General features: G+C 45.3%; 1 protein-coding gene across 5 annotated transcripts in view; it reads right to left on the reverse strand.

Annotated features, from left to right (window-relative positions):
• The window catches only part of BAZ2A (bromodomain adjacent to zinc finger domain 2A), a 60,785-nt gene that overhangs the window by 14,228 nt on the left and 22,588 nt on the right, over window positions 1–23,969 (reverse strand). For 2 of the 5 annotated variants that reach the window (XM_084837123.1, XM_084837119.1), the window contains exons 5-24: window positions 23,328–23,549; window positions 20,727–20,945; window positions 20,570–20,630; window positions 20,338–20,446; window positions 18,653–18,754; window positions 17,894–18,104; window positions 16,326–16,387; window positions 15,526–15,648; window positions 15,184–15,423; window positions 13,470–13,721; window positions 10,816–11,030; window positions 9,687–9,761; window positions 8,930–9,095; window positions 8,370–8,429; window positions 8,024–8,168; window positions 5,893–6,479; window positions 3,617–3,842; window positions 2,825–2,980; window positions 2,556–2,719; window positions 1,520–1,803 (exon numbers count right to left, since the gene is read on the reverse strand). In XM_084837123.1, the coding sequence (XP_084693249.1) occupies window positions 1,520–1,803; window positions 2,556–2,719; window positions 2,825–2,980; window positions 3,617–3,842; window positions 5,893–6,479; window positions 8,024–8,168; window positions 8,370–8,429; window positions 8,930–9,095; window positions 9,687–9,761; window positions 10,816–11,030; window positions 13,470–13,721; window positions 15,184–15,423; window positions 15,526–15,648; window positions 16,326–16,387; window positions 17,894–18,104; window positions 18,653–18,754; window positions 20,338–20,446; window positions 20,570–20,630; window positions 20,727–20,945; window positions 23,328–23,549 (3,679 nt within the window). The remainder of the gene's footprint in view (window positions 1–1,519; window positions 1,804–2,555; window positions 2,720–2,824; window positions 2,981–3,616; window positions 3,843–5,892; window positions 6,480–8,023; window positions 8,169–8,369; window positions 8,430–8,929; window positions 9,096–9,686; window positions 9,762–10,815; window positions 11,031–13,469; window positions 13,722–15,183; window positions 15,424–15,525; window positions 15,649–16,325; window positions 16,388–17,893; window positions 18,105–18,652; window positions 18,755–20,337; window positions 20,447–20,569; window positions 20,631–20,726; window positions 20,946–23,327; window positions 23,550–23,969) is intronic. The other 3 variants (XM_084837120.1, XM_084837122.1, XM_084837121.1) reach the window with 3 other exon arrangements.

Below are 23,969 nucleotides of genomic sequence, written 5' to 3' on the forward strand. Positions count from 1 at the left end.
AAAGAATTATAGACTAGTAGGGTTGGAAGGGGCTTATAAGACCATCGAGTCCAAAGAATGTTAGAGATGGAGAACACACCAAGATGCTGTTGAGGCAGTTGAAAAGGAACTAGCGAGAAAGGCATGGGTGAAGTTGAACTTCCTACCAAAACTATGCTCAGCTCTAGAACATTCCACGCAAAGCTCTGTAAAGGCACAGAGCCCATATGTATGAAGCACAGAGCCCACGGACAACTTTTGGCTCAGAGCCCACCCGCTCTAAACCACCTATGTCCTGGTTACATTAGTTTTCAACTCATTAGCTTGATCCATCCTCCACTGTACCCTTGCCCATTATCATATATATTGCTAGGTAAACATTAGAAATTTGGTGAATGTTGACATTTACTGGTATGTCTTAAGACTTAAACAGGTCCACAGGGAAATATAAAATTAAATGTCACAGTCAACTGAATGCCTTCTCCAAATATCACTCTTAATTCCATCATTTACAGCGAAAGGACATTTACCATGTCACAGCTCTAAGTGTCAAAAAAGCAGATTCTTGCCAGGATTTCTGACATATCCTGCTGAACCTTGTACAATCAAAAGACTCTTGGTAAAGGTTTGATAATCTCAACTGGATAATTTTCAACTGGAAATTTTTAATTAAGACTTTAGAAGAAGTAGACCTTGGAGAAAACTTTATAAATTGGGTGAAACTGGTATATCAGAAGGCTCAAATAATTATGAATGCAAGGTTATTGTATGCACAAAAGTGGAAGAATGAAACAATCCCAACTGTGAGTGAGTGGATCATGAAAATGATGGAGCTGGCAGAGATGGCAAAACTTATTATAATTAAAGAAGGATCAACAACTACATTTATGTTAGATTGGAAACCTTTCATAGAATTTGTACAAGAAATAGAGAAAAATGATATCTGTGTATGTGGATTTTGAACTTTGAGATGGTTAATTCTCTTCTTTTGTTGTTGTTAAAATTAGGAGAGAAATGAGAATGTCTGTGAACTCAATGTATGATATACAACTAAGATAAGAACTAGAGAATAATAACAAACATCTGTTGTGTAAGGGGAGCCAAAGGTAGTTATCTTACAATCTTAAGAGATATTTTAGTGTATGTGTATTGTGTGTTTATTTGCTGTTGTGTTTCGTTTTTCTTAAAAATATATATATATATATTATATCAAAAAGACTCCTGGTAAATGTCAACATTCACCAGATTTCTGACATTTGCAGTAAGACATATATGTACTGCTATCTATCACTTAAAAGGTCACGTCACACCCACCAACCACAGTCTGGCAATGGGACCTGGAACTTAACCAAACCTCCTATCTCTAAAATGTTCATATTCACTCTATTTCACAACAGCATTTACAGTATTAGTTTGTTTTTTAACATGATCTCACTTTAGGGCCCCTAGGCCAAAACACATTTCTAATACGTAAGTCCTTATTCTCAAGGCCAGGGGTAGGACCCAGCCAATTCAGTCAACAATAAGGGAATACTCTTACATTTCTGTGGTACCCAGCTCCAGGGTACTAGGGTTACTCAGCAAAGCTTTTTCTACCACCACCTCATGCGGAGGCCAGAGGGGCTCTCTGAGGTATCTCCGCTCCAGGTTCTGCTCCAGGTCTGCCAGGCGGAGCACTGCTAGGTCTAGAGGGTGGGTGGCTTCACGCTGCAGGGCTGGTCCTTCACGCCGGTTTTTGATGGTGATGTCTTCCAGAAGCTCCAGCTCATGCTCGCAGTACTGCAAGTCATTTCGAACAGAATCAGGATCTGGACTTGTCCAGCCCTGGAGAAAAGGCAACAAAACCAAAACGAAAAGCAGTGAGGTGGCGCAGGGCAGGAAGAGATGGTTACAATGTATTTGGGGAACTCCCAGAAGCATTTGGGAGTCTTCTCGCCAAATATTAATCAAAATCAGACTTTGCAGCTCTATGACTTTTGAGGCTGCGCTGTTTGTTCCCTGTGCCATTATCCCTGGAAAACAGCACACTCAGTAATGATAATGGCTGTGGTGTAGGTGCCCAGAGCAAGATCCAGAAGGAGCCCCCACATACTAGAATGAAAAGCACTCCCAGAGTGAAGCCAACCCATCAAAATGAGCCAGCTGGAATTATTATTACAATGACAGCAATGTACATGAAACTCTGAAGCGCCGTAACAAGGTCCTTGCTCCCAAGAAACTTTCAATCTAAAATCCACTAGTTTCTTGCAGGACAGTGTAGCTGCAAGGGTGCCAGCTGGGAGCAGTGGTCTCCTAGGGGAGTAATGCTCATAAGTAAGAATGAAAATGCTACTATAAATTTCTCCCCTGTGCCCCATAATAATATGTTTAGATGGCCTGGGTTCTTTCTCTTAATATGTTTCCAACCCTAGTAACTGCAAGAGACCGAAATATAGGTTGTGAATGGTCATGGCAGACTTAGAGATTGCCAGACACCTTGAAGATGACCTGTGCAACATGAGCCTCCGTTACCACACTAATATGGACACATACAGTTATCAGGAGGGATGCAATCTCCACCGGGTCTTGGTACCTACTCGAATCTGCAGATCAGCCATGAGTACCCGCTGCTCCAGTTCCTCCACCCACTGAAGCACAGACAGGTCTGTCTCAAAGGCCCGCTCAGCCATCGACCACTGGGCCAAGGCTTCCTGAGAGACAGGGTGGCTGGCACCCTCAGGATGAGTCTGGAAGATGGGATCTAGGTGGGAAGGCAAGAAGAGCCCGTCAGAGAGACTAGGCGTGTGGTAGCATAGGCACCAGGGCTTACCGCATCCCTCCAGCCCACAGGACGGGGAGCTCTTACCATTGGCAGCTCGGGCACACACCTCCCGCAGGTAATCCTTGTGCTTGATAAGGTGCTTATGCAGGGCTTTTTCACGGATCCCTCGTGGGTGCAGTACCTGCACCACAGTTTCCAGCTCTTCTGGATCCTGCAACCACCACCAACCACTCTGCATCTCTGCAAGGGAACAACGGGGAGGGAGTGGGAGCTAGCTTAGAGCCTGGTGCCACCGATCAGTCACAGCTTCTACATTAGAGGGCTGATAGCTACCAAATGCTACACACTGGGGGTTGTGACAAGTTGGCATACACAGGAAGAGATACCCATCAGGAGCTTTAGAGGCTCGGGATGGTGCTGTTGCACTCATGTCCTGCCTGTGGTTTCCTGGTTGACAGCTGGTTGGTCACTGTGTGAACAGAATGCTGGACTAGATGGACCCTTGGTCTGATCCAGCAGGGCTCTTCTTATGTTCTAGGAATCTCTTAGCCACATGGAATATGACATCTAATACAAAATTCTAGGGAGCTGTTTCAAAAATAGCAAATTTCTAGTCCTCGTGTTGGTAGAGAAAAACATGAAGATGTAATGGCAATTCCTACAAAGCCTTATAAACTGTGGAATAGGGCTTCCAGGGGTTAGGGTGTGGGACTGTCACTTTAGACAGATTGCAGTCTTTGTCCTCTTACAAGGGACAACTATCTGATTCTCCCCAACAGTCCTTTTCTAAACCATCTATCAGTACCTTAAAAACTCACCCACATATCCAGTCCAAACTGCAGAAAAGAAAAAGGGAAATGCAGAGGTTTCTCTTACCTGGAGGTATAGGCTGTGCTGTCAGCTGTGTCAAGTATTTCTGTTCAATTTGCTTGAAGAGCTTAGTGGGGGGGCGCCCCCGTCGTCTTGGCTGCCCTAGAGGTTCCTGGGTCTTACTGGGGATGTCTCTGGCTCTGGAGCAAGTACTATGGATCCTGGAACTGGAATAGAGAGGAGTGGAGGCCAGTGGTGGCAATCCTGGGCTGGTGGTGGAGAGGCCATTCAGCTGTGGGGAAGGAAAGCCAGAATGTATCAGATCAGGCACAAACTGTCACCTGCCCCTGTTTTCCATCATGCCAGCACTTACAGTGGTTATGGTGACTTGAAAGAAGGTCAGCTAGTATCTCAATTGAAGCCTTAATTTGTTATCATATTGCTATTAATCAACAACACAAGAGAGTACAAGGGAAGAATGTATATTAGCAAGATAACAATAGGGGGACCTGTTGGAGGGCAATGAGATCTGCAAGGGAACTTATAGATCTGGCATCCCCAACGAAGCACCAACCACTGTGCCCATAAGGCCATGCCAAAGCATCCACCAGGCTCTTCCTGCCTCCTGCTGCTCCCCACCCCCCACCCTATGCAAGTGAATAGAGCGATTTCTCCACTGATTTGTATAGGGAAAAGTCAGATTCCTTGGCAGTGGGAGGCTTCTTCCCCTCCAGATATTTTTTGACAGTGAAGCTTCTCCACCCCACCCCACCCCCGCACAAGTAAGTAAGTGGAGAAATTGCTCCATTCACTTGCATGGGGTGGAGGGGGCTCCACTGCTGAAAATGGCTGGTGTGAAGGAGAAGCCCTCCTATTGCCAAGGACCCTCATGGCAACACCGTCCCTGGTGCTGGGGGGGGGGACTACTGCGCCCCCCCCACCATTTTTCAGCACTACAGCTCCCCCACCCCTCATCACCAATGCAAATGAAAGGCGAAATCACCCCTTTCACTTGTACAGGGTGAACGATGCTCTTCTGCGTCTGCGTTTATTCCCTCTGTCTCTCTCTTCTGGGTGTATATGCGCATGTACGTTTGCAGGTTCTTTTTGTTTTCTCTCTCTTTGCATCTTCTTTCTGTGAGAAAACACATAGAGCAAGAAAACACACAGAGGGGGGGTGCTCCAAATACTGTGACACTGGTCACACCCCCATGGCTGCCATTTTCTGACTAGCCATGCCCCCCACAGTTGACGTTTTGTAGCTGCATCCATGCCATTTTTTTTATAAATGCCAAATATGCCACAGACCCCAAAAGGTTGGGGATACCTGTATCTAGACTGGGCATGTGCGACCATTTTGTTCCCAAGGTCTATATGTGATGGTGGTGGACGTTCAGGGGCTCCATGGCAGTAGGTGTGCCTGGAGCTAGCTGTGGGCCGGACCATAGCCAGCGGCCCCTTTGGTCCCCCTCGCACTCACATTTACACACCCAGTCACACACACACCTGTGGGCAGCACAATTTCCTTTGGGAAGGCGGCCTGCAGGAATGACCCTCCCTACGCCCTGTACCCCACTCCACAATCACACTGCTGCCAGCACACCAAACAGCAGTGGGCTGAGAGCGTGATTTCCATGGGGAGGATATTGTGTGGGGAGGGTCATCCCCTGAGAATTGCGAGCCTGCCACACAACTGTTTGGCAGGCTGGAGGGAGCAGATTGTGATGCAGGGGACGGTGCACAGCTGCACAGAGTTTTGTGCTCCACACAGCCCACCAAACAGCTGAGTGGCAGGATTGGGGGCTGTAAACTTGGCAGAGAGGTGGCAACATTTGGTGTTGGGGCAGCTTGGGGACTTTACTAGGAAGGTCATTCTAAATTGCTTTCATAGGTAGGAAATGCTTACTAATGCTGAATCTAAATCTATCTCTTTCTAATTCTAACCCATTGTTTCTTATCCTATTCTCTGCGACCGTGATGAAAAGTTGCTTTTCCTGGTAACATATGCACAATTCAGGCCAGTCCTTGTAGCAGAGAGGTTCCAGTTGCTCCCTCAGGCAGACCAGAGACGCAGTTTGATTCAGAAATAGTATCCTCACCACAAACCCAAGCCTGCTCATGCAGACATAAGTTGTAGTTGGAACATGGAAACAGACTTCATAGAGGGAAATGCCCCCAAGATGTTGGCCTCCAAAGCCAGACAGTACCAGTTCTTTGACTCAGAATACAATTGTTCTTCTGTCCTTGAAGGAGCCACTTCCCTTGCTTCCTCAAAGATCCACCCAAGGTCAAAAGTGGAGCTTGCATTTCCTAGTAAGGAAAGGTCTCTGTATGGAACTCACCTGCCGAGCTGAGGCCTTTGACTGGTCCCTGGTAGAGGGTTTGCAATGCTGAGGAGCAGCTTTTAGAGAGGGTTGTTCAGCGGAGGTAGCAAGTAGAGAGTCGTTACAGGGTCCCCTGGGCAGCAGATTGAACCAGGCAACCTGTGTTTCTGGGACACTTTCATCCTCTGCAGCAGAGTCTGGCAGCTCATCCGGGGGTACTGAGTCCCCTTTGCCAGGGCTGCTGTCTGGAGTGAGCACAGAGCTGTTAAGCAGCGAAGATGCCTGCTGTGTCTGGCTGAGCCAGGACAGGAAGGCTGACTGGCTGAGGTCATGCTGGGACTGGCCCAGGGGCACAGAATCCTCTAGAAATCCATTGATAGGCATGGGTGTCGGCTCTGGCAACTTGGACTCCGACGACTCCGGTGGCAGCAGCCCCACACTATCCCTCCATGGCCGGTTCCATGACCGAGAAGCTGTGCAATACATGTAATCTGTAACTGGTGGTGCGTCAGTGGTCTCCTTTTTGATTGGTGATGCCTCATGTTCCTTCTCCTTCAGAGCCTCTTCCTTTTCCAGTGTGTTCTTGGACACCTCAGCGGAAGCTGCTTGGAGAGTAACAAAAAATAAGATCTGTGTGGATTTCACCACTAGATGGTGCTCAAATATATCCCAAAAATAGCAGGCAAGTTAGGGATGTAGGAAACTCACTTACCTTTGCTCCGTCCCTCCCTGCAGAATCCTCGAGGGGGGGAAGGGGATGCGATCCGGTCCTCCCCCCTGGAATCCTCGACAGCCGGCTCCGCTCCGTGGCCAGGCTGTGGAGCAGCCGGCCAGGGCCGTCTGCAGCCGGATTTCCGGCCACAGACGGCCTGGTGCGGACGCAAATGGCGGCTGCCATAGCAGCTGCCATTTGTGTCCAGCTAGACAGCTGTGATAGGCTATGTAAATTCTTACGTATCATGGCTAACGTAAAAAACAAACAAACACATGCAGCGTACGCAAATAGCGTCCACTACGCTATTTGCGTTCCCCTTTTTTTTCGCCGTTTTATCTTATGTAAATATTTACATAAGATAAGTTGGGGAAAAATAGGGAACGCAAATGGCGGCCGCCGTAGCTGCCGCCATTTGCGTACGCTGCGTGTGTTTTTTTTACATTAGCCATGATAGGCTATGTAAATTCTTATGTAGCCTATCACAGTCCAAGGACGGCAGTGGCGGTAGAAGCAGCCCTGCCGCGGTCGGCCAGGAGACCAGCTGCCGCTGCCGCCGTATCCGCCCCAGGTAAGTGCTGTCCCGGGGGGATTCCGCGGGGGGCAGGAGGCCGTTCTGCCACGGATTCCGGGGGGCTGGATTCTAAAGAATCCAGCCTCACTGGAATCCGTGGCGGAATTCTCCGCCATCCCTAAGGCAAGTACAGATAAACAGACACCATGTGTCTCAGGTTCAGACTATACATTAGTCCGCCCAACCATCTCCTCTCTATTGGAAAGCATCCCCACCGCCCTGTATACCAGACCCTCATTCGCAAGGTAAACACTGACTGAGAAAACTGGCAGGGATAAAAGCCACTTTGTGGGAGGGGAAGGAAGCTTCTAGCATACGAAAGATTAAGCATCCCATTCCTCCCTGCCACAAAGCATCCCTCCCAAAGATGTTTTGCAATGGCGAAGGGGGCTAATGGTCTAATGTTGCATTCAGCTGAAGTCTGAAGTGTAATTTGGTCCACAGATACACAGCCCTTTTGAGTAACTCCACCTACTCAAATATGCCCATACTATCTCTATTTTCTCTGCTCCCCCTCCCCCCAACTTCAACCAAAACATCACTTCCATTTAGAAGGTGCAATGTGACCTGCAGGCAAAAAGGGAATTTCCCGCTTCTGCTGTAGTCTTCTGTCCCCAAACTGCCCTGTGGATCTTCCTTGAATTTGTCCCATCAGTTCCTGTCTATTCTATCTATTTCTGGCTACAGCAATCCTGCTCCTTGTGGCCCCAAGTTCTGAAGGATGAAAAGTCACATTCTGCGCCAAGAGACACCACAAGAAACGTTCACTCTTTCTTGCCAGACAAGTGATGGGATCTACAGGGCCTTCCCTTTTTTACAATGAAAAAGCACAGCTCTGTACCTGCATTCTAGGCTCCACATACCTGTTGAGACCTCACAACCTTCTACGAAGATCCCACCTAGATGGGGCAAGACCCAATACCGGCGTCGATATCGATCCTGCCCTAGTGAAGAAGCCCGTAACAACTGGGAAGCATGGAGCAACTTCTTGCGAAAGAACATCTGGCGCTGTGGAAAAATGTAAACGGTAATAGCACTGAGAGTGTAGAAAAGGGGTGTCAGTGTGGAAAGCTCCAGGTACCAGAGCAAAAAGTGACATGCCTCCCCAAACCATCCTATTAACAATCCCCAACATCTCTACTAAGCCTAGGAAAAACCATATCTCCACCTAATCCATGTTTACTCATCTTCTCAACCATAAGCATTTACCTTGGAAAGCTTTTCTATTTGCCTCTCCAGCTCAGGCACACTGGAAACTGGAGTGTCATTCTGGTGAGAGAACAAGATTAGTTAGAACCAAATCCTCAACCTAAGCCCCAAATCTAGGTTGACTTGCTCTGGAAACACTAAAACACCCAAGGGGAATAAACTAAGAGGGGAGCAGAAGAAGAGACCTATATTTGTTGATAACTGTAACTGCCTAGGGAATTGCAAAATCCACTAAGAGACAGAGGCCCCACTCCTACTCTACAGACGAGGATGCAGAGAATACAGCATCACTTCTGCAAGCTTAAGTTTTGGAAAAATAACGTTATGTTGACAAGGCTAGAACTGTTTGAACATCCATGCCTAAAGATTATTTTTATAAAGGCTTGCACTACTATGAAATAATTAACTAGCTGGTCCAACAGAACTTACTGACCCAATTATTCTTCATCTCTTATGCTGTGGGACCAACCCTGCTCCCTCCTTCTAATTTATTATTAGAAAACAGATTCAGGGGCACTGCATAGGCCCTTCTCAGTTGACTCAGTCATACTATAACCTACATCATTGTCTTTTCGGGTCCTGTATGCTCTGCTTCTCTCTTCCTCCTCCATCTCCACATCTTCGTTCTCCTCAGTGATGCGTGAGCTCCGTCGCCATCGCCCTTCCTCCAAGCCAGTGATTTCTGACTCAGGACGTCCAGTCTTCTTGGCTAGGGCAATCTTTAACCTACAGTGCAACAAGGCATTAGGAGTGGGGAGAGAAGGGGCATAACCGCAGCCTTGCCCAATCTGGTGCCCTCCAGATGTTCTGGACTACAACTCTCAGAATTCCTGACCATTGGCCATGCTGGCTGGGGCTGATGGGACCTGAAGTCCAAAATATTTGGATGGCTCCAGCTTGAGAAAGGCAAGGGACTTTGAAACTGCCACTCAGGGCAGGGGATCACAAATCAGGGGTTGACTAAACCTGCAGGAACCGATACGCAACAACTAGTGCACAACTGATACACAACTGGAATAAATTTATTTACGTGGCCCACATAGCAATGAGAGGAGAAGTGAAAAAGAAGTTATTTTCTCCTAAATCCTCTGGCAAATCAAAGATGGTAGAAGATAAATAAATAAACAAATAAATAAATGATCAATTAGAGTCTTGTGGACAGGGAAAGATTCCACCAGACACCAAGGGATACTTAAATAAATTCATGACCAGTATATCCTCAGGCTCCTTCAACTAACAGCTACCCCACACCCATTGACAGCACAGTTTTGAGCCACCAGGCTAGACTAAACCAAAATTAATTCCACCGATACCTACCTGCGCAACTTTCCTTCTATTATCCATTTGTTTCTCCTGTGGTTGGACATGTTCTCTAGAGTCTTGTCAATTTCACTGTTGGGGGTTAGAAAAGGGTATTTAGAAAAGGGAGTGTTTATTGGGGTTGGGGAAGAGCAGTTTAACTATGGAGGATGGGAAAATATCCTGTTTTTACCGACAACTACATAATGCTCATTTTGAGAGCCATTACTCCATCCCACACACACAGACAATTCAGTCTACAATAGAATCTGGCAGCAGCAGAGCAAGTTAGCCATCCATTTCCTTATGAGAGACACACATAGCTTATGTAGGGGCAACACATTTGGACCCCAATACTATTATAACCTGTTTTTCTCAGGGGGCTTTCCTGAGAAAAATGATCAACTTGCCATACAACACCCCGCCCAAACAAATTTTGAGTGCGATTTGGGTTGCCATATAATGGTGAAGTTACTGAGATAACATGGTGCACCAGAGCACTTCTGCTTGGCTCTGGATGAGAGCAAGTCATGCTGGAAATGTACTATCTAGTTGTCTTGGGTCAGGGATAAGCAACCTTTTGGACCCGTAGGCACATTTGGAAATTTGAGAAACTGTTCTGGGCACAACTATAAAATTGCTGCCATGCCATGCCATGCTAGTCACAAAAGACAAGTAAACTGCCCAGAGGCATTCATGGGAAATTAAGGTGGCAGCAGCTAGAGGCTTCCACTCCACTTTGAAGCAATCCCAGCTGCCAGTAAGAAAATATTTTTAAAAATTAGGTAAAAATTGTGAGGAGTAGGGTGCCTTGGTGGGTACCAAGGAAGGTGTCTGGAAGCACACTGGTACCCATGGGCACCATGTTGCCCAGCCCTACCTCAGATAAAGACAAGAGACAAGTACTACTGTCTCATGGTGATATGATATTGGAATTTGTGGTCAATTGTGGCCACTAAACATTGGCCTAAGACATGCTGAATTACATAGCTCCCTTGAATGCTTTCTTCTCTCAGCTCAATACAGTAACAGCATATTGAGGCTTGAGCTCTACCCAGCCACATCTCCACATTAGAGCTGAGACTGCTGCATACATGTAGCCATGAGACACACAATTCAGAAAACTGCCTGAACTACCACCACTTACTTGATGATAAGGGCACTGCTGTTGAGTTCGTTGACCAGGAAAGCCAGGACAGCAGCCTTCCTGTCTGGGGGGAGTGCCTGGAAGGGCTTAGTGTGCAAGCTGTCACACAGGTTCTCATCTGCCCCATATGCTATGAGGAAGCAGCGAAGGACCTCAGACACAGTGTCACGGTTCAGGCTTATCTCAGACAGTTTCTCACCAAGGATCTTCAGTGACTGGCAGGAGAAAGGAAAGAGAAGAATAACCGAGAGAACTTTGTGTGCGTGTTGTCCCAATTCCTCCTTGTTAGCAGCAGGTAAGAGATGAAGGACACTGAACAGAAGTAGTTAAATGCAATATGGTCACTTCCGCCCTTACTAAAGAAACAAGTTTTCATCTGTCAAGCACACTGAATATTTAAAATCTGCAACCCAGATAGAACAAGTTATAGGATTTTCTTTCATAATTGCAAAGCAGGGCAGCGGTGAAGAAGAAAGGATGTGATTTAACCTGGGCTTCATGTACTCTGCAATTATGCTATGCAATATAGTGCAGAACATGGTATGTATGCATGTAATTTATACCCCACCTTTCTACCATGAAATGGAATTCAAGGGAGCATGGGGCACACAGAATTCAGCAGCCTGATTGCTGCAGCTTTCATTTAAACCACAACACCCCTCCCCCCAAAAAAATAAGTTGCTATGGCTGAAAAGATAGAGATGAAAGTGTGCCAGGAATGCCTGGTAAAATCTCGAAACTAGTGATGGGGCGGAGACAGACTTCCAAGTGGTCTTGAGTTAGGTTCAATGCCCTGCACAGGTTCTCACTATGATACTAAGGCAGGGGTGGGCAACGTCCAGGTTAAGCAGAAGGGGGCCTGAAAAAACGTCCATAGCAGCCTGCAAGTGCCCCATGATTTGCTACCCCTGTTCTGCTTTTTACCAGGGACATATTAGACTAAGCAAAACAGGCAATATGTTCAATTTGCAGTTTTTATCCTTTGTACAGTTAATCTTCTCTTGGTATAGAATTTTGATTCAGCTATGCTCCCTGCTCCTTTAAAGCAGGATAGAACTCATGGCAGTAGGCAGAGCAAATGTGACTTGAACGATTGGGAGAAAGAAAGCTGTGAAGAATAACAAGATCTCGCAATATGTTCACTGAGGTCTCCCCTCCAGACTTCCTCTCTTAAAACATTTAGCAGATATTGCTGCGTTGATCTCTGCAACTCTGAATTCTAGGAACTCGCTCTTTTTGAAAATGAAAGATGATACTCAGGAACCTTAATGGGAGAAGCCATATTCTGCAGCTTGCAGCAGGATTATAGCCATAAAGCAAGCCACGGATGCTGACAACAATGCATCTTCCTATTCTCCCTTTACTGTAATCCAGGAATCAGCACAGGCATCGAACCTCTGCTCTACAAGCAATGGAAATAGTCTGACAGTGATTAGGACATGATTAAGACACTAGCCAGAAACTTGATACATCAAAATTCAAAATATCTTTTCTTCAACTGTGCAAAGAGTCTTGCACTAACATTTTTTTCAGACAAACAAATGTTTCTACTTCCCCCATTTCTGCCTGTCAGAGAAGGAAGCCTGAAAATTCTAACTGCTGATAATGGCGAAAACAGCACAATTGCTTGCTGTGTTGCTGTTCAGATCACTTGGACCTGCATCCTCCTGTAAGATCATACTTCGGTAAGACATTTCTCCAGTTTTGTCAAAGTATAAATGTCTGCCACAAAATCAAATAATCAATGCACTATTGACTCTCAGGCAGAAACAGCTGTATCTATGTACTTAGGAATCCAATAACCTGGGCAGAAGGCAGGGCACCTACTCCTAATTTTATTATATATTTTAAATAAAACAGAACCCACAAATGGAATTCTGTCTCTGATCAGAACTCAATCTGTATGTCCTGATCTACATCAAAGCCCCCCAGTCCCTTGTTCTGTGACCCACCACCACAGCTCCTGGCCCACCACTTTAAAAAGGCCAGTGTTCAGGCACACCCTAGTGTTTGATTTAAGTATGCAGAGTCTACATACTTAAGTATAGACATATACCAACTCAGGAACATCTGTTAGCCAAAGAGGCTCATTTCCTCTCCTGGCATTTGGTGACCAGCAGTCCTAGTCCACATCCTAACCACAGAGTAAACACAGAACAAAAACACTAGTCAGGCCTATGGGTATGCCACTATTCCATGGGAGAACAGGAAACATGCATAATGTGGTATTGGGTGCAGCTTCCTGAGACTCACAGCTTTCATTAAAAAAAACAAAACTATTTTCTAGCTTTTAATACTTTTTATATGCATACAAATGTGGGAGCAATGCCTGCTAATATCTCAGAAGCCAGAGGGATGGCTGAACAAGATTGTTAGCATTTGGGTCAGAGCTTCAGTGTTTTCTGCAGTTCATTGCCCTTCCCCATAATCCAGAATTGTGAGAAATTATGCAATTTTATTCCATTTTTCTTGACACAGAATTTGAATCATACAATTAAAAAAATAGTGCAAAGTACACACAGCTCTGATAGTATTAGGATTTTGTGCATGCACCAACCTACACACTCCCACACACCTTTCACATCACTACTACAGCCTGTACACTTACTCACATTCACACTTGCACATTGACACCACACAGTACATATGCCTACCTGACAGTAAGGCAAGCCAGGGTCATATAGTGCAGCCTTCACCAGCTTTACCAGGAGGTCCAATACTTCACCCAAACTATCGCCTACATTGAAGAGGCCCTCTTGCAGGGTACTCAGACTGGGAACCTCCTTGGCTACATCAAAGCCCAGCACCTTGCCATAGTTATGTAGAAATTCCACAATGGCTAAGCAGTCTGAGAAGGCATGACTAGGCAAAACCAATCCAGGGATGCGAGAAAACTCTGGAAGAGGCTAGGAAACATTGGGGGAAAAGACAAAATATCAGTACGGAAAGCCTGGACTTAGGATCTAGCAAAACAGCTAACTGTGCCCTTACTGTTACTTGAACTGGGCAGGGGCCACAATATCTACAAGGAAGGTAATATTATACAGTGCCCAATGAGATGGAGAGCAGGAGTACATATTCCCAATATTGCCAGGAAGCATCAGAACTGCCACCCGCTGCAAGGCCAGGTGCCGTGCTTCAAAATGTGTTAGGTTCAAAGGTTCCACTTGGATGGGCCCAGCCAACATGAATAGGTGCACAGGAGAACTCAAATGTTCACAGGAGGGTATTTCAGTGACTGAGCTACTTAATTTTGTCGCTGAGACAATTCTAGCATTTTGGTGAAACAGCTAAATGAGCAACTCAGCAAATATAATGTGACAGAACATTATATTAGATACAAACAGTCTCACAATTGGCAATAGGTGACAAAACAAGAATGAAACAGCTAGCAGTCTTAACTGGGCAAATCTGGGAAAATACTAAAGGTACATTTTTTTAATAGAAAGCGATTATTTATTTAGGGATGGCAGCCAAAGGTTATGCATATCCCAAAAACATTTGATTTATACTATACAAGAATTGAATCTGGTCCAAAAACTGGCATCTTGAGAACCTTAGCTGTCATTTTTTGAAATGGCGAAGTCTGGGCCAAAATGGCCCCTCCATTTCACTGCCCCATCTGCCATTTTTTGTGTAAACCCAGAAGATGCCTAGAACGCAGCTGCATGAAAGCACAGTGCTGCTCTGATGGACGTTTCTCAGGAAAGGATGAGACCTTTTCTCACAGCGCTAACTGAAACTACACGTTATACTAAATGCACAGCGCTACATGTTTAATTTTCCCCTCTAAAATATCAGGGAAATCCTATCCATGTCCTGCAGTCATGGCATTGGCATTTCCCTACCCAACATCACTGGCTGCCACTGGCAAGCGTTGGAGAAACACACAATGTCATGACACTGGTAGGTTCCCCTAGATGTGAAGGTGGGAATTAAACATTCAGTTGCCATTTTTGGTAACCAAGAATGGGTTACGACTCTGGCTTGATGGGGGAGAGGCAGAATTCCTGGTTCACACATGACACTAACCAAGCTGTGAAGAGTAGGCCAGTGGTTTGTTCAGCCACTTCCACTTGCACTGGAAGTGATCAGGCAGCATGGGCCAGCACATTGCTTTGCTCACAATGACCCAGAACTTAAAAAAAAAATAAAATTGGATTATCATGATGTGCCAGTAAATAGTACCAGGCAACTTCATGTTGCTTGTCTGTTCTGCCCTCAACTTCTACAGGGGCCACACTCAAGAATTTCCAGTACGTCTTCAGCTGGCCAGCTTATTTCCTACAAACTACACCTTCTTTACAAAAAGAAACAACATAGGAGCTTGTGTCCCCCAAAGCAATGTGGTGAAGAAGCTCAACACACCTGGTGGTCCCCTAGACACATGTCTTCAGTTGGCTTCTTCATCTCCTCCAGGATCATTTGCTGCCGCTGTCGTTCTTCCTGCCGCCGCTGGGCAAGGACATTCTTATCTACCTTCCGAGGAACCTTTGCTGATGCTGCTACCTTCTTTTCCTTGGGCTTCACCTTTTCTTTCATCTTCACTTTCTCCTTCAGCTTCTCTGGCTTCTTTTCTGGCTTGTTTTTCTCCTTCTTTATCTGGGGCTGAGGGAGGGGAAGGAAAAATGTGTCAAGCTTTACCTTGGATTATTCAGGATCTGGGCACTTTCCAGCTTCTTCAACTAACCCCTCATGGCCATGACCTACCTTAGGCTTCTTTTTGACTTCCTTAGTCTTGACCTCCTTTGGTTTTTGTGCCTTGGCTTCCTGCTTCTGTGCCTTGGCTTCCTGCTTCTGTGCCTTGGCTTCCTGCTTCTGCTTATTTTGTACCTAGAAAGAAAACCAAGTAAGACAGTGCTATCAAGAACACAGGAGAGAACCCCCAAAAGAGAAGACACCCAAGAAAAGCATTTGCTCCATCTTTACAACAGCAGTCCCCAAAACCTTTACTGTGGACAGTTTTAAAATTTCGACTGTCTCACATATGGGAAATGATAGACCCCTAATATCTTCAGCACTCTGCTAAGCAGGGTGGCTAACAGTTCACATACTGCTTAAATTCATCATAAGTCAATTGTAGAATTTGGCACCCTGGGAATATTAGCTTTAACTAAGTTTCTATCCTTCATGGCTGTAGAGAAATGCCTAGCAATGTCTGATAAGTCTATGACGACTCAGGAATCTATTCTTTGCTTCCTTATCCCTAATGCCCAAACCCATGTAATTCTCTCACTCAGTTCCACTCTACTATAATCACTCAAAACTCAAAACTTATCATAACTCAAAAAATTTGTCCAGCCGTTAAAAATTAAAGCAGTTATGCCAACTTATTTCATTATATTCCAGACTTGGAATGTTTGCCTTGCCTTGCAGTAACCCATGAAGAAAACTCCCATCACCCCAGAGAAATGCTCCTTTTATGCTAAAAGCAGTTCTCCCCCAGCTCCATACAGAGGGAATGCGCTCCTTCATATCCAGAATGCACTTCTCTATTTTACTGCATGTACCTTCTGCCTCATTTTCTTTTTGATCTTGCTCATCTTCAGCTTATCTTCATCACTGAGCACCTCTGCAAATACAAATGGGATAAAGGGAGAATGAGGAAATAAAATGACTAAACCAGCCCTGCATTCTATACCTAACAGTATCATCATGCTTATACGTAGGTCCCAAAAGACATAGGGGTTTAGGGTGATATGCTCCCAAGAAAATATCTCAACATGAAGGAGAAACAATCTCTAAACTAATGTCAAAGTTTTACATCCCTTCCCCCAAATTTGTGGTATTATTTATTTCAGCCCCGAGAACAAGCATCCATGACGACCAAATCTCTCTTTAATACTTGCTCCATTATCAGCCTCCAGTTGCACCCAGGAGGAATAAAGTCTGCAAACCCCTGCCAGAAATAAACCAACATGCTCTCTTTGGCATTTTGTCAACTGCAAGGATATATAGGAATTACTGAATCAAACAGCACACAAAAAACTGCAAGGTCTCAAAGGCCTGGCTGATAAGGCAACTTGTGAATCTGGGTGCAGCGCAGCACCATACCAACTTCATGGTCTCTTTTTGCTGCTGAACAATCCTAAAGACACTCTCCTTTAGGTCACTCACTGCCAACCCAAGGCCAGAGGAAGTGCACAAACAACACATAGTGTGTGAGTATGTGACTGAAAATTTTAGCTATGCGTAGAAGATAAAGAACACTCTCCCCTTGCACCATCTCTTACGTATGGTGGCTTCTACACATGAAAGTACTAGTAGCAAGTAAACAGGTTCATAATTAAATTAGTGGTGATACTCAGCCCCACATACACACACAGGACAGAGCTGTAGCTTCTCCCTTCCTAGGGAAAGTTGCTGCCCAACATTTGTTGGCTACAGGGGAACACCAAAATACCCTATATGATGCAAGGGATGCCCTAGTAACACCTCAGCTGGACTGTATGTTTTCAGCATCTAAAGCTATGCAATCAGCTAGGTCTGACTGAGCATCCACAAGACTTTAAATGCAGGACTGTTTGTTTTTAAATATTCCTTATGTGCAACTCACATGGACTTTTATTTGTATTTCTATTCCTGAATTTCTCAGCTTTAAAAAAATACACATACAATTGTAGCCGTTATGGCTGTGGAGACACAAAAGAAAGCTAGGAAGGCAGTGTCAGCAAGTGCTTCCAGTCCTCAGGGGCAGAGCTCTTATGCTCTGTCAAGCTACCTGCCCCTCCCCTCAAGGTCTCCAGTCATGTTCTCTTACCTATAAACTCTTACTGCCCCTTGCTTATTCGTTCCTCTCTTCCTGCTGCCACACCGCTCCTTGACAAGAAATTCCAAATTTTGCAAAAACTCAAACATTAGTTTCCAGAAAAAGCATGCAAATGGAGATTTATGCAAAATAAGCAGATTTGCATGCATCTTGTTGATTTGCTTTATTTTTGAGAGCAAAAATTGAATTTTCTTGGTGCATAGAATGAACAGCCCTGCCTCCAGAGACTGACAAACAACTCCTGCCACAAACTAAAGCTCTTTCTTGTGAAAGCTACTAGCATGCAGAAACAGACTGTACAGCTGGTACCTTGGGCTTCCAGTTTTTTCAGAACCCGGGCATCTGTCTTGCTCAGCAGGTCAGGCACTTTCACTTTGGGAGGTCGGCCCCGACCACGTTTCACCTTGGGCATTTCCTTAGCCTTGGCTTTCTCAGTATTGCGGGGTCGGCCGCGTTTGCCTGTGATGGCCTGGATACGTGAGGGGATTTCCTCAGGCGTCAACCTGACCCAGTGCAGGCCCTGCAAAAGCAAGAAAGAGATACTATCTACAGAAACGGATTCCTCCCAAACTCTACCAATTCCAGTTCCCTGCAGTAGTCTGTCAGCTTTTCCTCATGAGAAACTCTGTGCCAGTGATACTTTCTCCACTCCCTAATAAATACAGCCATTCCTGACCACAGATGCTGAACTAATGTCAAGAAAGGACTAGGCACCGGGAGATTGACAAGATGCTACGAACTCATACTTCACAGTTTACCAAGCCATAGTGCCAGGTAGCACAATGGTGCCAGAGCTTCCTTTTGCGCAGATGTCTCAGGAAACACGGCTCCTTATGGGAATGGAGCTATCCCCTCCCTTACTTAAGAGACTGATATTACACCCAAGGCACAAAGTTTAAGGAGACACCTCACCCTTCACAGATGTTCCCTTGGCAAATTTTATTTACAAGTTATCTCCCCTGAAGTAGCTGGTTCACTTGGCCCATATAAGCCCAGCAGAAGAACAGCTGCAAAAAAGACTGATGCCAGTGGTTCCTGGCAAACTCATGGTCTTGCACCAATACCCACCTCAAGTGAATCTTGCTCTTCAAAAAAATCTCCTACTGGCATTCTAGGACTGAAGCTGAAGTGTTCACGACGGACATTCTGCACAACATTTCGGCTCAGGTACTACAAGGGGAGCAAGTCACAAACATGTGAGCCAATCAGATCTTGTAGAAAGTCCCCAACCTTTTCAGGTTGGTGGGCACATTTGGAATTTTGAGCAAGTGCCATAGGCACTCTCACAAAATAGCTGCCATGGGGCAGGGCTTTCCCATTCACAAAATGGCAGCCTTGGTGGGTATGGCCAATCACAAAACACCGATTTCCCAGAAGGCAAACTGGTAGGACTAAACAAAAAAGTGACTTGCCCAAGAATTTAAGCATAAGGCTAGGTTGGGGGCTAAGTTTTAAACACAAAACCACTTTTTGAACCCAGAATTTTCTGCTCCAGCATCCATTTTATAGAAGGCAGACTAATAAGGCTCAGAGACAAGTAACTTCATCAAGAAACTGAGTACAAGGCAGAGTTGCTGTCACCCACCACTTTTATTTTTTAAGAAAGCCTTTGGGGCCTATTTCAGGCCCAGAGGCATTCTTAGAAATAAAGAGGATGCTGGAGGCCAGTGTTTGCTTTTCAGCATGCAGACTCCAGGTTTAATTTTTAATTAATTTTTGAAAAAGTAAAAATCAAGAGAAGCAGGGTGGTTGATAGGCACCAAGGGCACCGCACTGGGACCCCAGGCTCTAGCCTCTTTCTAGAGTACAGGTTCTTTCTGAGGTGGACACAATGCACTTTGGAGCCAATGGGACACTCTGGACCAGCCTCTTACAAATGAGAGTTCAGCTAAGACATGGCTGCTAGATGTTGCCCACTGGTACTGCCTAATATATTAACAATCTCTTGCTCTTTGGTGAAAAGGATTCAAAGAGGGTAAAGCAGATCTTATTTCTGGGCCAATGCTCCAAGAACAGACCACATTCAGTAGTTATTAGCTGTTAATAACTCCTACTAGTGTCGATGGAAGTTACATAACAGAATGGTAGGGGATACTGTCTGCCAGGTTTGAAAGTAATGCAAGAGACCTAAGATATCAGGAGAACATAGTCTGAAAGGAGGACCATGGAACAAAAATAAACATAGGCAACTGAATAGTACTGACCCTCACACTACTTTATTTTTAAATAGTTTCTTATACTGTGGAAGTAATAAAAGTTCATCAATTTTCACTGCACATATATCATATCATCACAATGTGAAATTGCTACTACCCAGGACTAACTGGGAGACAGCAGTTTCCTCAACAGCTCCAGGGCAGGAAGATGCTGTAGAGGCCCTTGCTTGACTCCCTTCCACAGCAGTTAAATTGCCTACCTTATATCACTTGTTGTGAAGTAAAATTGGAGTTCTGGTTGCTACAGCAAGTGGCTAAATTATAGCCGCACCAAGGCAAGAGAAACCATTCTTGTAGAATGTCCCCTTGCCTTGAAACTAGTGAAGAACTGTATCTCAGGAACTGTATCTCAGCAGAAAGTGGCAACACTACCATTGCCAGGCAAAGTAAGTTGTCAACAGATCAAGTAAAGAAGTCACTTCAGAAGGAAATCAGTCACCACTGATCCCTCTCTGGGAAGCATGATTTACTTACTTACTTACTTACTTACCACCCCATAGCCGAAGCTCTCTGGGCAGTTCACAACAATTGTTTTACCTTTATCACCTCTGGAAACTGCTTCATCCTCTTGCCGCAGGGTCCATAGTACCAGGTCTCTCCCTGCCAGCGGCTGCTGCCCTTCTTGATGCGCACCTCCCTTCGCCATCTGAGCATGAAAATGGCCAGTTCAACACTACATACTTGTACCCTCACTCTGCAATACTAGTCAGAGTACTTTGATCAGCACCATTATAAGGCAAAACCCCATCACGCAGATGATACTACCTACCCGTGCTTTAAGGGGTAGCGCACCTCTTCCACTGTGGCTATTCGTCTTCTTGGAACATCACCTGATTAGAACAAACAACCATTACCAATGCTACCAACTGCAGACTAATTATTTAAAAGCAGCCAAGGCAGCTGAGAGTCCTAAAGTGTCTACTTACTTTTAGCTGACACACTGAGGGCTGGGTCCTCTTTGTTATTCCTGTCTATCATCGATGCAAGATCTTCCAGGCAGCTGCTCTTAGCTACCTCTTCCATGGGGGCATCTAGAGCTTCTGGTTCAAGCGGTGCCTGTGAATCCAGGAACTCTGTGGCCTCTTGCCCCACTTCGCTCACACCTGTCAGCTCCAGGCTGCTGTCTGCAGCAAATAAAGGAGAGACTGGCAAACAGGAATGTAGACCAGAAAGGTTGGGAATTTATAGTATTTATTTATCCATCCACCTGCACACTTAGAATAACATTCAAATTAATTAATCTGATTATTACTTTGCCCTATGTGGAGCCTATTCTGGGCTGAGGGCTGTCACTGAGGGAGGGAAGGATATTCAGGAGTACATCCAACATGCTGGAGAAAGAAAGGGGTAGGGACTTCTTGCTCAGAATATAAAAGGGCTCGAAAGGGCACAAATGAGTCCTCCAGCCAGTGCTGGAGGTTGCTGTTGATCCCGAGATGCCCAGGCAGAATCAGAGAGAGCGGTGAGGCCTGAGGGACACACTCGATCCCGAGTGAAGTCATCTGAATAAGTCTTTTTCTTCTTTTTAGGTTCTGAAAAAGACAGACTAGCCTGTTTTGAGGCTTTAGCCTTTGGGATTAGCTTCTTAGCCAGTGAGGACATCAAAGATCAGCCTGGAGTGGGAGAATATGGTGTACCTGGGGGAGTATGATGTTGAGAGGAAGATATCCCCAACATTGGGGCAGGCTCCTGCTCAGCAGGTAAGCTCCCTGAGGGCAAGGTTGGCTTCTCTGCCATACCTTTTGGGTCCTCAACTGCCTCCAACACTCATTTCCAAAGAGTGGCTTTCAGTCGGTCAGAATGATTTCACCTTGCTGGCTTTGAAAAGGCCTGGCAATGAGGACTAGCCTCACCAAGTGCCCTTCTCTGAGGCAAAAAAGGCAAAGAGAATGCCCCTCAGATGGTAGTAACCTAGCCCCACAACAGACACACTTTCTAAATAGCGCCTTAATGGCCATATGCCAGTGAGGGTGATTGTGAGATTGAGAAAAACAAATAGAAATAAAAACAATGCAAAGATTAAAGGGAGAAACACTTTGATAGGTAAAAAAAAAGCTAGAATAAAACCTCTGCTTTGAAAATGCTGTCAGACTGACCTGAACGCAAGAGAAGTTCCCTCACGAGGCTACCACAATGGCGGTCAAAAGAGAATTGAGGAAATAAGTGGGAACCTGCTAGGGAAATGCGCACTGGGACAGTGGGGAGGGTTCCCACCAAAATTTCTCAGCTATAGCAATTTCCTGAATCAAGGTTCTGTGCAGGCACATTGCCCATAGGTACAATGCACAGAGACATGAAGAAGAATTAGGATCTATCCTCTCCCTGGTCAGCACAAAAAGCAGACTGCTTTGAGTTTTTAGACACTAGCCATAGATTCCCAGCATCAAAGAAGTACAGAACATTTCAGATAATTGTGTCTAGTACAGGAAGCCATTGGCCTTTCATACTTCATCCTTGCTGAATTCCTAGCAGTTGAACAGAACTAAACACTACTAGGGTGGAGTCAATCCATTCATAATGTATGCTGATAGCCTCATCACTTAGGATCTTTCCCCCTTGTTTGTTGTTGTTTATTCGGTCAGTCGCTTCCAACTCTTCATGACTTCATGGACCAGCCCACGCCAGAGCTTTCTGTCAGCTGTCGCCACCCCCAGCTCCCCCAAGGTCGAGTCTGTCACCTCCAGAATATCATCCATCCACCTTGCCCTTGGTCGGCCCCTCTTCCTTTTGCCTTCCACTTTCCCTAGCATCAGCATCTTCTCCAGGGTATCCTGTCTTCTCATTATGTGGCCAGAGTACTTCAGTTTTGCCTTTAATATCATTCCCTCAAGTGAGCAGTCTAGCTTTATTTCCTGGAGTATGGACTGGTTTGATCTTCTTGCAGTCCAAAACAACACATAATGCTTGCAACCATCATGTAAACAACATGGTCCTCTGTAGCTACTTGGGATTAGCACTCACTTTCAATTCTATACTGTGGTTACTGTGAGAGGTAATCGCTACATTTATCTCAAAAAGTAGACTTGCAGCTCTCCTAAAGAGTGGCTGGTGAAAATTCAGTTCAGCAACCATCTACTGGAAAGAATCACAGCACACCTCTCTAGCAAATTATGAAGTTAGACTATGATAACCCTCATAAGATACAACATCTACGCAAAAAAGCAACCCAGAAACCAAGCATAATGTGTGTGCAAACCCTTAGTTACACTCTCACACATATATAGTGTGAAAACATGATGCAATGTCCCCAATATTTTTATAATAATTTGGCCCTTCATTGCTAGAACCCAACGCACCAGGAATCCAGATCTACCTATCTTTTTTGTCAAACTTGAAACAGCCAAACCTTCTATAAAATGTATACTTCAGAATCCCACAAGTCCTTCCACAAGCACTCAGCAAAGGCTACTATAACTGAAGGTGGATTAATCTTTGAAGGGATCTGCAGTCTTTACTAGCCCTTGAATACAACAGTTGGGCAAAGGCTCCTAGAGCAACGCCTCTTAGAACCGGTAGTCCTTGCTCACCTTGCAAAACAGACTCTCCGAGAACAGGTGGCAAACTGGCACTTCCAAAAAGTGAGGTGTCAGGCTGACTGTCATCTGCCAATAAGCTGAAGGAGTCAGAGTGGTTGAGAGAGGGGCTGCCAGGACAATCCAGGGCAGAGATGTCAGGAGGGTCCTCCAGCGGGGACTTGCCGCTCACCAGCTCAGATGTATCCATCTCATAGAGATCTCCTGTCCCTGGGTCTGCAAGTTATGAATTGGAGACATGGCTGTTATATACTATCGAACCCAGTGACCTCCTATCTGCACAATACTCTCAGCTAGGATAACATCACCATCTATAATTTCAAAGCACTTCTGACATGCATAGTCTTCCTCTCATTCAGCTGCACAATCAGGATGATCTTTAGTGATATTCTTCTAAAGATGGAGAGAAACAGATAAAGACCGTGACTTGCCCAAGGCTACCCATGGCTTAGCAGGGATCTGAATGCAGGTCCAACGTCAATCACTTGGTCACACTGGCTTTCAGATCTACATATTTTTTTAAATTCACTTTAAGAAAAAAGTTAAGACAGAAAAGCATGGGAGTCAGCCCATTAATAATAGTATTTATATAAGTCAGTCAATATTATTGCATATAACCATGGGTTCTTACAATTT

This window comes from Heloderma suspectum, chromosome 2 (assembly GCF_057233095.1).
Source record: "Heloderma suspectum isolate Gila_16-S chromosome 2, 16-S_ref, whole genome shotgun sequence".
Classification (NCBI taxonomy): Eukaryota; Metazoa; Chordata; class Lepidosauria; order Squamata; family Helodermatidae; genus Heloderma; species Heloderma suspectum.